The sequence below is a fragment of the Scaptodrosophila lebanonensis genome, unplaced genomic scaffold (assembly GCF_003285725.1).
Source record: "Scaptodrosophila lebanonensis strain 11010-0011.00,11010-0021.00 unplaced genomic scaffold, SlebRS2 tig00000061-arrow-pilon, whole genome shotgun sequence".
NCBI classification, from domain to species: domain Eukaryota; kingdom Metazoa; phylum Arthropoda; class Insecta; order Diptera; family Drosophilidae; genus Scaptodrosophila; species Scaptodrosophila lebanonensis.
Genome location: NW_022060554.1, coordinates 1,568,024 through 1,584,809, shown reverse-complemented (window position 1 = coordinate 1,584,809; position 16,786 = coordinate 1,568,024). Strand labels below are relative to the sequence as shown.

Below are 16,786 nucleotides of genomic sequence, written 5' to 3'. Positions count from 1 at the left end.
TTTTTGTATCTAAAAACAAGTATTTCTAACTTACAATATGCATTTTAAATGTGTACAATCATAAAGTTCACTTTAATATTTAAATACATATATGTATTATTTATATAATAACAATGGCGTGTTTGAATGATTATTAAAATGGAAAAATCAAAAGGGTAATTCATTTAAATTTAATTTCATATCTAAGTACTTTATATATACATAGTTTTTATAGATATTTTTCTTTTAATGTTCTTATTAACTGTGTACTTCCATTTGTGCTTCTTCTATAGGAATATCTGTATACTTATATGGTCTTTTTATGTTTGTTGAATGAATATTATTAAGTTTTGAGTATTTATATTTTGGTTCTTCCTTATGCCTAACTGCTTTATAGTTCTTTATAAAACCTTGGTCTCTATTTTCCACATAAACCTCCCTATTCGAAGTTTTTCGATTTTTTTCAATTTTGTTGTTAATAGTCGGTCAAAAACTTTTCCTTTATCTATTTTATTGCTTAATACTAATTCTGGTGTTGTCTGGATACTACTATGTATTCTTGTATTATACGACCTTACTGCCAGTTGTATTATTCTTCGCGTAATATGGCCTGGATTCTGTGTTTTAATAATGCGAAACTTTTCTACTAACGTGCTATGAAATCTCTCTATATCGCTGTTACCTGTGTGCGAATTTGGTTTGGTCAGATGCAACTCGATACCTTCTCGTTGCATTAATTCCTTTTTATGTAAATTATTAAATTCATTGTCAACAATGATTTTTTTTTGAGATCTTACTTTTGCAAAGTGTTCTTCTAATAATTCAACCATACTTAGTGCGTTTCTATCATTAAGATTGTATACATATCCAAATTTTGAAAATTTATCAATTATTGTCAAAAAATGCGTTTTCATAATAGTATGTATCTGCATGTAAAATTTCGCCATTTCTTTTGGGGTTTCTGTCAACTGAAATTTTTCTTTTACCGGGGTTCTGTCATATTTGACGAGCTGGCATGTTTGACAATTATTAATTACTCTACAAATATGCATTAACAGTTGTGGGTAATATATTTTACATTTCAGACTTCGTTTATTCCTGAATGAGTGCTCTCACGTGTATGATAAAGGGAAATGTGTCTGATTAGCTCCTCTTCTATATCTACATCTTTTGCTCTATACACACATTTTATAAAGGTGACGGCTTTACTGTTATAAAAGAGTTCTCTTACAGCTTCCTGAAATATATTGTAGAGTCTGTCATTTAGTTCTGAAAATATTCCTACTTTACCTTTTAATTGCATCTTTTTGAATACTTCTTTGCAGTTCATTAATTCGCTCTCTTCTATGTAATTTATTCTGTGTTTGTGTTTTATTTCTGTACTTGATGTTTTATTTTTTACCAAAATTATTTGTATATTATATTTATTCACAATTTCTTCTTTAATAACAATATAATCCTGCAAATTTTCTTCAGCTGAATGTATAGTACCTACTGTAGAGTCTTTATCTGACTCGCACTTTTCCGATTCCATGTCCTCTTCTTGAACGTTTACTTCTAACAATGAGTCGTCGTCGGCTTTAGTTTTTTCGTCTCCGTGCATACTGTTAGGAATTCTTGATAAGAAATCTGCAACTTTGTTTTGACTGCCTTTTATGTATCCACATTTATAGTTATAAGCATTTAATTTTACATTTAGTATATCTTTCAGATAAATCTTTTCCATTATGTTTTGTAACTAAATATTTTAATGGCTGATGATCACTTAGGATTGTGAAAGATCTTCCATATAAATAGGGACGAAAATATGATACTGCCCATACTACAGCTAAAAACTCTTTGTCAATTGCTGAAAAGCTTTGTTCGTATTTATTTAATGTTCGCGGAATGTAACAAATAGGCTGCGATTCCTGTGTAAGCACTGCGCCCAACGCGACATTAGGTTAGGTTAGGTTGAAATGGCTGGGGTGATAACGTTCACCCGCCCACTTAGGCCTTAAGGCCCGTTGTGATACCATGTAATCCCTAATTGTGCTGGTCAGTCTTCAGCCACCCGGTGGTATTTAAGAATTTAACTAGATCCGCGAGCTCTACATTTTTCATTTCCGAGAGGTCGCTCAAGAATGGCTTCCCTAGGGTGCGTAGTCTGCGCCTGCTCAGCGCCGGGCAGTGGCAGAGGAGATGCTCCACAATTTCCTCTTCGTCTCTGCAGCTTCTGCAGAAATGACCCGTGAGAGTCCCCACCACCATGGAGATCTCACTCCTTTTCAGCTTCACAATCTTTAAAGTCCTTTTTATGTTAAGGGATGGCCAGGTAAGCTTAGCTCGAAAGCACGAGCTCGTGCTCTCCCAGCGCTGCTGTGCTATTTGACGTGCATGGTTGCGCGTCAAAAGCCGAAAGGATGCTAACGGCATTCCCATACCTTCCCTATCGGGAAGGATGTTTGCGTTGGTTCCTTCCCTTGCCAGCTCGTCTGCTATGCAATTACCTTCAATATTATGGTGTCCTGGCACCCATATAAGGCTGATACTGACTAGTTGGGCCACCTCGTTGAGGGATCTGCGACAGTCAGTGATAACTTTGGAGTTGTCCACATTGGAGTCTAACGCTTTTAGTGCCGCTTGGCTATCTGAATATATATATATATTGGTCTACCGCCTTCCATATTAGGGGATAGGTGCCTTGTGACCTCTTGTATCGCAGCCACTTCCGCCTGGTAGACGCTGCAATGATCAGGGAGACGAAATGACCGTCGTATCTCCAGGACTCTCTGTCCCAGTTTAGAGCCATCCGTGAAAAAGTTTATGGTATCGTTTCTTCTGTGTGGTAGGCTATCCCACTCTGCACGAGTGGGAATCCTGACTGCATATTTCTTATCAAAAATAAGTTTTGGTACACAGTAATCCGTATGGGTCGGAACCCCGGGTTGAAGAAGGAGTATGCCTGCATGTCCTTTTGACGTGCTTTTCCAGGCAGAGGCCTCTCTTAGCCTTAGGGCTGAGTTTGTAGCAAGTTCCTTTCCGACTATGTCTAGTGGGAGAAGATGGAAGAATATATTAAGAGCCTCCGTTGGTATAGTACGAAGTGCCCCGCTAATGCATAATTCTGCCAATCTCTGCACCCTACTGAGTTGGGTGAGAACAGTTGATTTGTCCATCGCAGGCCACCATACTACGATTCCGTACAGAAGAATCGGTCTAACGATGGCCGTATATATCCAGTGTACAATATTTGGTGAGAACCCCCATCTGGTGGTTATGGCTCTCTTGCAGATGTAGAGTGCATTTGTGGCTTTCTTCACCCGCTCTATTGTGTTGTCACTCCAGTGCAGTTTCCTGTCCAGGATGACTCCCAAGTACTTGGCACTGTGCCTGAATTTAAGAGGAACTCCTTTTAGTGTGGGCGGCTGGAGTTCCGGAATCTTGTACTTTCTTGTGAAAAGTATTAGCTCAGTTTTTGTAGGATTTACTCCTAGGCCGCATGTGGACGCCCATTGCGAGAGCGTCAATAACGCCGTCCTCATGAGGTGACAGAGAGTCTGTGGGTATTTACCACTGCAGATTATTGATACGTCGTCTGCGTAGGCTATGACTGCATGGCCTTCCACCTCCATGCGTCGCAGCAGCTGGTTCACCGTCAGCAGCCACAGTAGCGGTGACAGAACTCCACCCTGTGGGGTGCCCCTGCTAACGAACTTGCGGCAGGATTGTCCCCCTAGTTCGGCACTTACAGCCCTGCTAGTGAGCAACTGACTGATGAAGCCTACCAGGGAGACATCTACTCCAAGGTCCGTCAACGACTGGGTGATTGCCGACGGTAATATATTGTTGAAGGCGCCCTCAATGTCCAAGAAGGCTACCAGTGAATACTCCTTAACGTGGAGTGAGTTCTCTATTCTAGAGACCAGGGAGTGAAAGGCAGTGTCAGTTCGGCGTAACGTGAGACGGTTTCCCGGTCTTGGGGATAAACACGACCCTTACCTCTCCCCAGCTTGCCGGAATGTGGTTGACTCTTAAACAACTTCTAAAAATTGTCAGAATCCAGGGCATAACGTGTCGCAGAGAATGTTGGAGTTGGGCCGGGACGATGCCGTCCAGTCCAGGAGATTTGTAGGGCTGAAAAGTCTAAACAGCCCAGCAGATGCGTTTTTCGGTAATGATATCTTCTATCAAATGGCTGGGTACCCCCGTTACGTGGGGGATAAGGGGTGTACTACTACTGTCGGTACAGCCCGGGAAATGTGTATTAGTGAGCAGATCTAGAGAGGCTCTGCAGGAGTCCATCCACCTGCCGTCTTCCCCTTGCACAAGAGTTGTTGGAGAGGATGATTTGGCCAGCACTTTTCTGAGCCTCGATGCTGCAGACGTTGACTCAATGCTTGAGCAGAATTTGGCCCAAGAGGTGCGCTTGGCTCTTCTGATGGCCGACTTGCAGGTGGCAAGTTTGCGCTTATACAGTACCCAACTGGGCTCTGTGCTACTTCTTCTTGCCTCGTTGAATTGTCTTCTACATTCGACCCGAAGACCATCCAATTCAGTAGACCACCAGGGCGGTTTGCATTTTTCTTTATAAACTGTACTTGGACAGGCTTTCTTGAGCGCACCCGAGCAGGTTTTTGTGAAGGTATCCACCAACTTGTCCAATTTCTCTCCCGTATTGGGTTCAGAGTTGGTTTTTTTCAGATTGAAGTTCTTAATGGCGGCAGGGGTGTGGTACCCCAGCCTGAAGTGTATGAGCCTGTGGTCTGAGAATGAGTGATCATTAAGGACCCTCCAGGCAAGGACTCTGCGTGCGAGAAAATCAGACGCCAGTGTGACGTCTAACACCTCGCTGCGGTTTTTTGTTACAAATGTGGGGTCGCTCCCTATGTTACAGACTAGAAGGTTGCTACTCATTATATAGTCGTATACTGACTCACCTCTATCATTGATGTCACTGCTGCCCCATTGAGTATGGTGAGCATTGGCGTCTCCACCTAGGATCGTGCCTATTTTGTTATCGCCGCTATTGCCGACTAGGGCTCTCAACAGCTGCGAGGGGGGCACCATCTTGATCATGGGCCATGTAGAAAGAAGCCATTCTAATGGTGGTATTTACCTCTCCATTTCTGACCCCCAGTCGTAGACTGATGGTGGTTAGGTCATCATCGCTGAATTGGGGGAGTAGAATGGCATTTAATTGTTTTTTAGCTAGAATACATGTTCTTAATTTACCCTTACCGCTTCCATAGAACAGGGTAAAATTTGGTGAGCCAAGACCCCGGATTGCGTTGTTGTTTATCCAGGGCTCTTGGATCAGGACTAGGTCCGCCTCGCCTGCTGCCAGACGAGTGCTCTTCGAGTGACGTATATCGTCCATATATACTACACAGTTTCGGTTTATAAAGTTTCGAAGTACATTATTCATCAGCCTTTGATATGTTGCAGGTGCGTTTTTTAAACCAAAAGGCATCCGAACAAATTCGTACAGACCAAAAGGGGTGACAAAAGCTGTCTTATGCAGAACATAGGTTCTTCTTTGACCACTATTTGATGATATCCCTTGGCTAAATCAAGGGTAGAAAAGTACTGAGCTCTTCCCAATTTATCTATGCATCAATATTTGGCAGTTGAAACTTATCGTCGATAGTTATTGCGTTATCTCTGCGATAATCAATAACAATCCTGTATTTTTGTTTGCCTGAAGTGTCTATCTTCTTTGGAATGACGATTAGAGGACTTGAAAATTTAGAATAACTTTTTCGGATAATTCCCTGTTGTTCCATTTCTTCAATTTGACACTTTTCCTCATCTTCATATTTTACAGGATAGCGATACAATTTGGAATTAATTTGTTCTTCAGTTGACGTATTGATCTCGTGTTCAATGACATGGGTGTGAGTTAGCTGGTCTCCTTCTATATAAAACAATTGTTTAAATCTATTCAAAACTCTGGAAAGAGTTCAAGGTTTAACTTACTCATATCAATCAATGTCTCAGTATCATTTCTGGCTTGTATTTCTAGAACTGCGACCCTGTCGAACGGATGTTGTGTAAAGCTTAAGATTTGTCTAATTATTATGCATCTACTATTAGAACAAGTAAAAAAGCTAAAGTCGGGTGTCCCGACTTTGAAATACTCTGTACATATGTTTACAATAATTATAGAAAAGAAAAAAAATTAAGAAAATAAAAAAAAATTTGATCGATTTTACCTCTCTCGGTATTCGAACTCACGTAAAGGGTTTATAATTGCACATTTACATAGCAATTGCGTCTGTGTGAGTGTATGTATGCCTATGCGCATCTATTCGTGTCTGTGTAAGAATTTTCGCAGTCAACCAAACAGCAACATCAACAACAGCCGCGGGCAGCGCTTGAGCAGCGCTGCAGCAGCAAATATATTTATGGCTATAACTTCTCGTTAAATTGGTCTATCATAGTGAAACTTGGTATACGGACATATAATAACCAACTGGGGGTATTTGCAAAATTTTAGTTCAAAATTCCAAGAATTACGTGAGTTAGAGAAAATCGCATTTGCTGGGAAGAGGGGGGAGGGAGGGAAATTCCAAAATATACATTTTCTGCGTATTCACATAAGGCATCTGGGACTAAAATTTGGTGACCATAGGTCTTATAGTCTCCGAGATATAGGTGATAATACGAATGGAAAATCGGGAAAACCCCCATAGGGGGGAAGTGAGGGGGAAAATCAAAAAAATAAAACAAACTCGTATAGAATACACACATAACGCATCTTTGTGCAAAGTTTGGTGTCTCTATCTCTTATGGTCTCTGAGATCCAGGTGTTCATACGGACGGACAGACGGACAGACTGACAGACGGACAGACGGACAGACAGACAGACAGGGCTAGATCAACTCGTCTCGTCATGCTGATCAAGAATATATATACTTTGTGGGGTCTGCCACGCCTCCTTCTGCCTGTTACATTTTTCAGCTCCCGCAAACCTAATATACTTCTGTACATTTCATGTACAGAGTATAAAAATCAATATTAGCCCGAAGCCTATACAAATTATCTGTACCTATAATAAACTGATAAGGCCTGTTTGGTGGCAATCTATTTACTTTCCATCTTATTAACTCCTCTTTTGGCATACAAAATTCATCTGGTGCTGGTGTATGAACTTCTTCCCTAAAAACATCATTTCCGGTAATTGTAGAAAATTTTATTGGCGGTATTCTAATTTTTTTGAAATTTGTTAATCTTTCTTCTATCAAGCTTACCCTAAGGGCTCCTGTATCGATTAATGTAAGTTTTATTCTCTAAAGTTATTTTAATTAAAGGTGATCATTCCGAGGCTAGTTGATAAAAAAAATGATGTAATTCAGGAGTTGGATCAGTATTATGTTTGTTATTCTTATCATTATAGTCGAAACTTTGAATTTGCTGTTGATTATAATCTGAGTCTGAAGGCACGAATGGGTTATTACTTTCATCATAAGTTGCTTGTGATACATTTTCTATTTCCACTGGAACTGGTGTTGGTTGATTATAATTAGTATGACGGAATCGATTCGATTCTTGGTAATTTTGAGAATATTGTCTATAGGGATTACTATTTTGCGTTTGTTTTGATTGGCCTGACTGTTGAGTAACTGTTTTTTGAAAATTATTGTTGTAATAATATTGTCTACCATTATTGTTATTTTGGTTGGTAGTAGGTTGTTGTTGAAAGTCTTATTTTCATAATTAATATTCCTTGATTGATAAGCTTGTTGATTAGCATTGTTGATGTGATTTTGTTTGCTTTTGATTTGGATATTTATATTATTTTTACTCTCAAAAATACGGAATTCGCTTTGTATACAATTGTTTTCAAAATTCGCTGTAATTAGTTCTTCAATAATATTATCTAATTGTGCCATGTTTCTGATTGCTTACGATAAAGTACCCTGAGATATTCTTTTAATTTTATTAACAAGTAGTGAGTCTACGCCACTCAAATCAACATAACAATTATTCTTGTAATAAATTTCCAATTCATGTTTTAAGCTTCTAAATTGCTTAACTTTTTCAAGTAACTCACTTACGCTACTAGCCCTGAGCTTTCCAATATTTTCATAAAGCTCCTCTGGTTGGACAGCCGGACGATAACGACTCCTCAGTTCATTTTTTACGGCCGCCCAGTCATCGTAGTTTTCCAGATGCAATAATGCTGATTTTGCTTCTCCTTGAATCTTCTCCAAGTAAATGGTTGCTACTGCTAGCCTCTTTAGCTCGGGATCCTCAATGCGATTGAGATAGTACTCAGCTGCTTGTATAAATGCTGCGACGCTGCCTGAATCTCTTCCCGAAAAAGGTGTGAAGTGCTTTATCTCTCTTAATTGACGTTCACGTTGGCTCATCATCTCTCGCATTGACGATGCTTGCAAATTAACAAGAACTCTAAAAGAGTTTTGAGTTTCGTTGATTGCTTGAGCTAAGTTTTGCATTTGCTCTTCCATGTTGATAACGGAATCGTTGTTTTAGTTTTTGTCTCTTTATTTATTTCCTTATCACTTTAAAACCGCTATGCCCACCTTAGTGCTACACATTCCCCTTTGCTTTATTTTCATATGTATATTTTTTCGGCGTAAGGTATGTATGTACAGCCACGTTTTTTCTTTCGAGCTCAATAGTAATTGTGTTCATTTATGCATTTATAACAACAATATTTGTTACTTTTATTGTTCTTCCACTGCACTACTTGTAAACTGTAATTAGGTTCGATTAATTAGCCGTTTAATGTTTTCGTTGACTTTTGCTAATTACCACGACTGCGCCAATAATGTTATGTTTGTGCAGGGTTTGTTACACGAAAAATGAACAAGTCTTTATTTAATTTCAGGTATTCACAATTATTGTATACATTAATGTTAAATATTTAGTTTTACTGATCTGAGTCGTATTTGGAGGTGCTTAACCCACGACTTTATATGACGTATTTGGGCAAGGTACTCCACGACTTTTCGCTCTGGTTGCCGATCTTCTACTACTTAAAACGTTTCTTATCTCTCTACTTCGGAGTCATTATCAGCTTAACAAACATTATTTTACTCGCGCAGCGCTATCCACCACGGCATTAGAACGTCGCCGTATTTCGCGATGTTCAGGCAGCACATGTTCACCAGCGGCAAAGACTATAAACTGGCACTTAAGTTGGGAGCGCTGGAAGATGCAGCATGGGGAACAGTTTGTATGAGCTGGAAGACGTTCACAGGTGGCGGATGGGAATTTTCCATGCAAAAGACCTCAAGTAGCGGAGGCCCGGTGGTATCTATTGGCACAGCTAAGGCTCATCTCAGGGTATGTGCGTTGTCCTACGTTGGGCAGGAAAACAGTCACGTCGCTTTCTACTCCTGTTTCTTTCGATTGGGAAAAAAAAAAACCGGAGTGTGTTGTTATGTGCGACGCGGCAGTATTGGGAAACCTCAAACGAGGTAACTCGCAACTCGCGCAATTAACAGCTGGCGTGCGCCGATACCAACACCGAGTACGCGTGCGTGAGGTGCGAGGACAAGTGCTACCATTTAGCAGGGTTTGAAAGTGCGGGGTAGCATCGGGAAGCGGGATAAGAGAGGTTAAGGGCAAAAGGAACAATTTGGCAAGTAACGAAGGGACGTGCACGTGGGAATTGTAACACACACAGAGAAAAAAAAGAGGAGAAAAAGGAGGCAAAGTGGAAGATTTAGAACGTGGGAATAGCTGGTGGACAAGGAGAGGATGAGGAAGTATATCTTTGGGAATATCTAGGCTTAGGTAAGTCAGTCGGAAAAGGGCTATGTCAAAAAAAAAATGTACTGTTACGCATGGTAGGCGATTGGCAACCGAAGCGACGGGCAGGCCTGAAAAGTGGGCTCTGTGCGGCGTGGGCAACGAGCGTAGCCTGGATTCAGGAGGGCTTCATTGTAGCCACGGCAGAAGACATCGCCAGCACCGGCCGGCGACGCTGCATCCTGCACGGGGCCTCAGCTGTAATTTGATTCCAGTCCGCGTTGCTCTTTTGGACTCGGGCTAAGTACCCCTACGACCATCAACTTACATACCTCCCTACACATATACATAAAACACCAACATTTATATACACCCTAACATATATATACATAGCCCAATTTAAACACACATACATAATTTATATACACCCCATACACCCATAGCTCATTCATATACACCAATTTAAGCACACACGAAATTTGTAAATAGCCCGCACACATACATTCATCATTTACATAGCCCAGTTTAAACACAGTTTAAGCACACATACATAATTTATATACACCCCATACACCCATAGCCCATTCATATACACCAATTTAAACACACACGAAATTTGTATACAGCCCGCACACATACATCCATCATTTACATAGCCTAGTTTAAACACACATACATAATTTATATACACCCCATACACCCATAGCCCATTCATCTACACCAATTTAAACACACACGAAATTTGTATACAGCCCGCACACATACATGCATCATTTACATAGCCCAGTTTAAACACATATACATAATTTATATACACTCCATACACCCATAGGCCGTTCACATACACCGTTCATATACCATAATACTCGCCATGTCCATTTAACATACAACACACAAAACAATTAACAATTTCCTGTTACACACAAAGCCTAAGTCTGAGTTGAAAATATATTTTGTATAGTTTAAGAAAACCATGTTTGTATCATGTCTTGGAGAGGTGCAGTTTTTTTGTTTGCCTAAATTATAATTGAACAGTAACGCTATAATCCCATTCACTCTTATACTCGAGTATTCGGTAGGCTAGGGAAACCGTAGTCAGCAATTGAAAAGAAAATATAGATAAAAAGGGGACGAGAATGTCCACGAACTGCAACGTTCCAAACAAGCCGTCGATCTAAAATATACAGTACATGTAATAAATGAAGATTTAAAATGAATATGGAGTAAAGACCATTTATGGGGTGACAAAAGCCGCTAAACCAGAAAAAAATCAAGCTCATTAAAGGGAGCCGGCAATAGAATGTCGCTACCGGCTCATGATAGGGAGGGCCACGCGGCTGTACAAAACCAAAGCAGCCACCATACCGCCCAAAGCTCCCAGGCGGCCATCCACCGGCGATTACGTACATAGGTATGTGTATTTCCGGCGTTGCGACAGAGGATGCAAAGACAAAGGCGGACATAACAAATAGCCAAAGCAAAATGTGAGACACTAATATGTGAATGTACACACATACATATGTGCACATCTATGTGCAGGGTAGAAACCGGCAAAGTGAGGATATGCTGGGTAATCTGCCGCATCCGCGGGGTGATTCGGCCAACTCGCTGCTACAAGTGTCTAGGCATTGGTCATACAGCAGCTAGGTGTAGCATTGCTGAGGATCTGAAAGACGCGTGCTACAGGTGCGGAGAAAAGGGGCACCTAGCCAGGAACTGCCTAAACAGCCCGAGATGTGCATTATGCGCAAAAGATAGTCTACCAGCGACTAACCATGCCACAGGTAGTTTTAAGTGCCCGGCGTACAAGAAGGCGGCACAAGACCTGCTACTGCAGACCATCGGCGAGCTAAATATTAGTCCGGCGATACTCAGCGAGCCATATAAAACGTACAGCAACAGCAATTGGGCAGTGGATCTTTCCGGTAAGGCTGCTCTATGGCTTTGCGATCCCCGATCGCCCGCTTTCTCGGAATGCAAAGCTGCAAACTACTTTGTGAGAGCCAAAGTTTCTGACCTGTGGGTCTATAGTTGCTACCTCCCACCCAGCCTATCCATTTCGGAGTTCGCCGTTTTCCTTGACGCACTCGTAGACGACGCCAGGGGGCGCAACCGCGTTATAATAGGCGGTGATTTCAACGCATGGGCCGTGGAATGGGGCAGCAGCTCCACGAACGCGAGAGGCCGAACACTACTGGAAGCTTTTTCAGTATTGTATCTGACGCTGATAAATATCGGGTCACAGCACACATTCAGCAGGGCAGGCAGCGGATCCATAATCGACCTGTCGTATGCTAGTAGCTTCCTCCATAGTCAGATCAGGTGGTCATTTAGCGACGCCTACACGGCAAGCGACCACGTGGCCATTACAATCACAGTCGGAGTAACTTCCCGCAACATGCTGAACCCACCGCCCGCCAACGTGGCATACAAGCTCGACTCTTTCAGCCCAGCATCCTTTGCAAGCGCCCTCAGCGGCTTCCGCCTCTCATGCGAAGCCAGCATGGGCAGACGTTGTCCCTATAGGCGCCACCACGTACCAGCTTACTGGTGGACCAGTGAAATCGCGGAACTGCGCAGCTCCTGTATCAGAGCAAGGAGAATGGACCAGCGAGCACGCGGCACGCCTTCGTCTGTCCCCAGACAGGATGCCTACCGGGAATATAGGCGATCTCTGAAAAGGGCAATCGCAGCGAGTAAGAGGCGATGCTTTTTAGAGCTGTGCGACTCAGCCGAGCACGACCCCTGGGGGAAAGCATATAAACTCATTGTGAAGCGAATCTACGTTGGCAGACGCAATGCTCCCATGGATGCCGAGCAACTCTCACGAATTGTGAGCACTCTATTCCCCTCGAGACCTGAGTCACCTGCGATGATCCCTACCACGGACGAGCTATCGCCTGCTTATGGCGACGTCACCACTGAGGAGGTGATGCTAGCTGCTCGCAGCCTGGGCCGGGCCCGGACTCTATACCGAACTGCGCACTCAAACTGGCACTATGTATGCACCCTGGGGCGTTCGCTGCACTGTTCGGTAAGTGCATCAGGGAAGGCATATTCCCAGCCTGCTGGAAGGTGCAGAACCTGGTCCTACTGCCAAAACCCAGTAAAGCACTCGAAAACCCCTCATCCTACAGTCCGACCTGTCTCCTGTACTCGATCGGTAAGGTGCTGGAGAGACTGCTTTGCTTGAGGCCTCAAGCCCCAGCCATCGGTCTTTCTCCCAATCAATCAGGAAATCGCGGTCCACGATTGACGCGATCAGTAGAGTGGTGGATATTGCGTCGAAGGCAATAACAGGCAACAGATGGAAAGGAGGAGCCAAAGAATACTGTCTGGTGGTGACCCTGGACGTCAAAAATGCGTTTAATTCGCCAGACTGGGGTTGCATTCTCAGCGCGCTGGTAGATCAATGCGTACCTGCGGGCCTGGTGCGCTCCATTACGAGCTACCTTAGCATCAAATCCCGCAATGTTGTCACTGGCGTCCCCCAAGGGTCGGTCCTAGGGCCGCTGCTCTGGAACGTCATGTATGACGGCATTCTCCGCCTCCAACTGCCATCTGGTACGGAGCTAGTGGGGTACGCAGATGACGATCGTGGCGATCGTAGGCGTTGCGAAAGAGATTGGAGCCGTGGAGGACGCGTGCAATCGTTGCATCCGGACGATTACTAGCTGGCTGAACACCGTGTGCCTGGAACTAGCGGCTGGTAAAACGGAGGCAGTGCTAATCAGCAGCCGCAAGGCGGTAGAGCAGGCGCACATTTCCATCGGTGGTACGCTCGTCCGGTCCAAACGATCCATCAATTACCTAGGGGTTTGGTTGGACACAAGATTGTGCTTTCGAGAACATCTGGAGCAGACGAACAACAAAGCTGCTGAGGCAACACGGGCGCTGGCCCGAATCATGGCCAACACTCGGGGCCCCAAGCAAGGTCGGAGGTTACTGCCATGAGAGTAACCAGATCAATAATGCTGTATGCGGCACCAACATGGGCGGCCGCGGTGAACAAGAGGAGCTACATCCGCGACCTCGTAGCTACATACCGTCTGGGTGCACTCCGTGTGTGGAGCGGGTTCAGGACGATCTCCTCCTCGTCCTGGAAGCGAGCTACCTCCACAGTTTTGCAGATGGGCGGCCTCGCAGAGACGCGCGGGCGGCGGCTAGAACTATAACAGTCAGCAAGTGGCAAGAGCGCTGGAATGCCTCGTCCAAAGGCAGGTGGACCCACACGCTCATTCCTGACGTAGCATCGTGGATCGACAGAACACACGGGAAGGTCGACTTCCACCTAACCCAACTTCTAAGCGGCCACGGTTGCTTCAGAAGTTATCTCAATAAATTCGTGCACGACTTCAGTGCGGAATGCCCTGCCTGCAGAGGGATATCGGAAGATGCAAATCACGTAGCCTTCAAATGCCCAAGGTTTGAAGCGGACAGAAGGAGACTGGAGGCGATAATCGGCACCCCTCCAACTGCGACGAACTTTGTGTTCAACATGCTTCTTAATGAAGATTCGTGGGCTGCGAGCGCAAACTTTGCGGCCTCCGTCATGATCAAGCTCAGGAAACAGGAGCGGGAGAGAAGCGCTATATAAGCGGGTGTTCGTCCGGGCGAAGCAATGCCTAACGGTCGTACCGCCTGGACCTGCATATTGTTGCATATTGTTATTTTTCCTTATCTTTAATTTTCAATTCTTATACTTCTTTTCCACTGTTACATTTATTTATTTTAATTTTTTTTTTATATCTCCACTTCTATCCTATACAGTTAACTCATAATAAAGAATACAAAAAAAAACATCTATGTACATGTGCACATCTATGTATGTATGTATGTTCATTCGTCTTGCACTGACAGAGCAAGAAATGTTAATTAATTACAAATTATTTAACATTTTTAAAAGTAATTTTTTCTTTGTTTAGTACATTTGGCATTAGGGTTTTCATTAGTAACTTTATGCAACAACAACAAATTACAAAGAACGCAAATATCAAATAGTTGGGGACATCATATACACACACTCACACACAGAACAAGCAACAGTTCGTGTTTATGTGTGCGGTTCTCTACGTACGGTTGCAAAAGTAAAGAGAAACATGCATGCAATTGTACATTCGTATGTATGTATGCCTGTGTACATACATATATAGCATGTATGTACATTCGTATGTATTGGACAATCGAGCACTGTTGCTTGATTGTAATAAATGTTCTATGGTTTTAAATCAAATTTTTAAAACGAAAAACAACAACAACTGCAAGTCATTGGCTCGCGCTTCTTCTTTCGTTTTGATCATTTACGCCTGTTAATTTCAAATGCAAAATGCCAAAAGTTTACAGTTACCGTCGGTAACCGAAAGCGGACCAACGCATATCCTTCTTCGCAATGCGGGCAGATGTACATATGTATGTTTGTATATGATTTGTTCTAATTGATCTCAATAAATTATAAGATGTTATTATTTAAATTTTCTGTTAATTGCATTCAAACTTCGATGGAATTATTGATTGTATCGACGGATTCAACTATCGATAGTTTTGATGCTCTGTGCTAGAGCATCCGACACATGCCCATCTCTAGCATCTCAGCTGATCGTCTATTTACAGCGACTTACCGTTTTAGTGTTAGCTAACAACGCTACAAATGTATTCTGAACAAATCTAAGAGTCATTTATCGTTAAGCCTATTTTGTGAGTTTATTCATGCGATTTACATAAGCAGAAACACACCTTTTACATTCACAACAATCATATTTGGAATTGAAAACGCAAATTAGTGTGGAATTAAGAAATTTAATAAATACTTATATATGTATGTATGTATATAGGCGGATAACGCCTGCATGAAAAATTTAAATGTATGTACATATCAGCGTTGCCGAACGCTCCAATTGTGGCGAGACGTCCCGATTTATAAATCAAAATTAAATGTCCCGCGTCGGACTTTTCGGGGATAACTCGACCGTGCGTACAACGTGCTGAGGAAGCACACAGTTAAGTCAGGACTGGCAGTCCGCCCGGTGTGTAACGAAGATATGTATATTTGCTATTTGGAAAATGAACTCTGTTGCATCGGGCTGGTCACGAAGAATAAAAGGTGGCAGCGCTACGGAAGGCGCCAAGAATTTATAAAGGCACTGCAGTGCCATCTAGCGGTACCGAGCGAGGCACCATGGTGGCAACTGCAGCCGCGCAGGCGCAGGGTTGTGTCCCGATGGCACCTCAAAGTGGGGAAACGTCAAGGCCGTGATGAACGGATGCGCAAGGACGTAAAAATCCGCAGGCATACGACATCCGGCATATAAAAGGCAAGCCGCAACACGCCATTCCTGTTTTTGGGGCGACGGTGCAGACCCACGAGGCAGTGTTTTCTTTTGGTGAACTGGAGGCCGTGCTGAAACCTGCAAAAGGAAAGGAAGAACCAGAAGCCGTTCGAAGGTGAGCATAAGGATATAGATGCAAGGCAGAACTAATGCCGATGTATGCATACCTGTATATCCACTTAAATGTGCCGACCAGTGCTTAAATGCCTTTTGTTCCTTGGCATATAGATTTTCCGGCATATCGCCAAGTTTTCGGACAGCGGTGGAACCATACACAGCAGCTGCAGCGGCCGTCATAAGTAGCAGCACGAGCTGCATCGTAGCAGGAGCAACAGCGACAGCAGCAGATCCAGCTCCAGCGTCTTCAACGACAGCAGCAGATCCAGCACCAGCGTCTTCAACGGCAGCAGCAGCAACGACAGTGGCAGCCGGAGCAAAGGCGCCCACCCAAGAAGTAGCAGCAGCAATAGCGGCGCCACCACAACGCAACAGCAGACACGTCCGTCTGCGCCATCAGCAGCGGAGGATAGAAAAGCCGGTGAGTCCGTTCCTTGGCCACGCGCCGTGCCTGTTGTTCGCGGTTGAGCAGCAACATCAGACAGAGATCCCGCGCGCCTTACGTTGTGTCGTTTTGTATGGGCTGCGCCTGCAGGGTCCCACACGCCGCCCCATTGAAGTTCTGCAAAAAAAAAAAAAAAAAAAAAAAAGGGGAAGATAATACAAAAGAAAGAATATCTACATATATAATTAAAACCAAAACGAGGCAGAAAGTGGCACCT

The 16,786-nt window shown here is 43.4% G+C and overlaps 1 protein-coding gene across 1 annotated transcript; it reads right to left on the bottom strand.

The window, feature by feature from the left end:
- Positions 1-15,906: 15,906 nt before the first annotated feature.
- On the bottom strand, positions 15,907-16,361 carry LOC115624847. The gene is made up of 2 exons (XM_030519691.1): positions 16,175-16,361; positions 15,907-16,085 (listed from the first exon to the last, which is right to left on the bottom strand). Exons 1-2 carry the CDS (start codon positions 16,323-16,325, stop codon positions 15,907-15,909), a joined length of 330 nt encoding a protein of 109 aa, XP_030375551.1. The 5' UTR covers positions 16,326-16,361.
- Between the last annotated feature and the right edge of the window lie 425 nt (positions 16,362-16,786).

Excerpts from the sequence above, each read along its gene's own strand:
- LOC115624847 (XM_030519691.1), bottom strand. The coding sequence starts at position 16,325 with ATGCAGCTCGTGCTGCTACTTATGACGGCCGCTGCAGCTGCTGTGTAT. Across the intron at positions 16,086-16,174 it reads ACATTTAAGTGGATATACAG|GTTTCAGCACGGCCTCCAGT; the intron begins GTATGCATACAT and ends TTCCTTTTGCAG.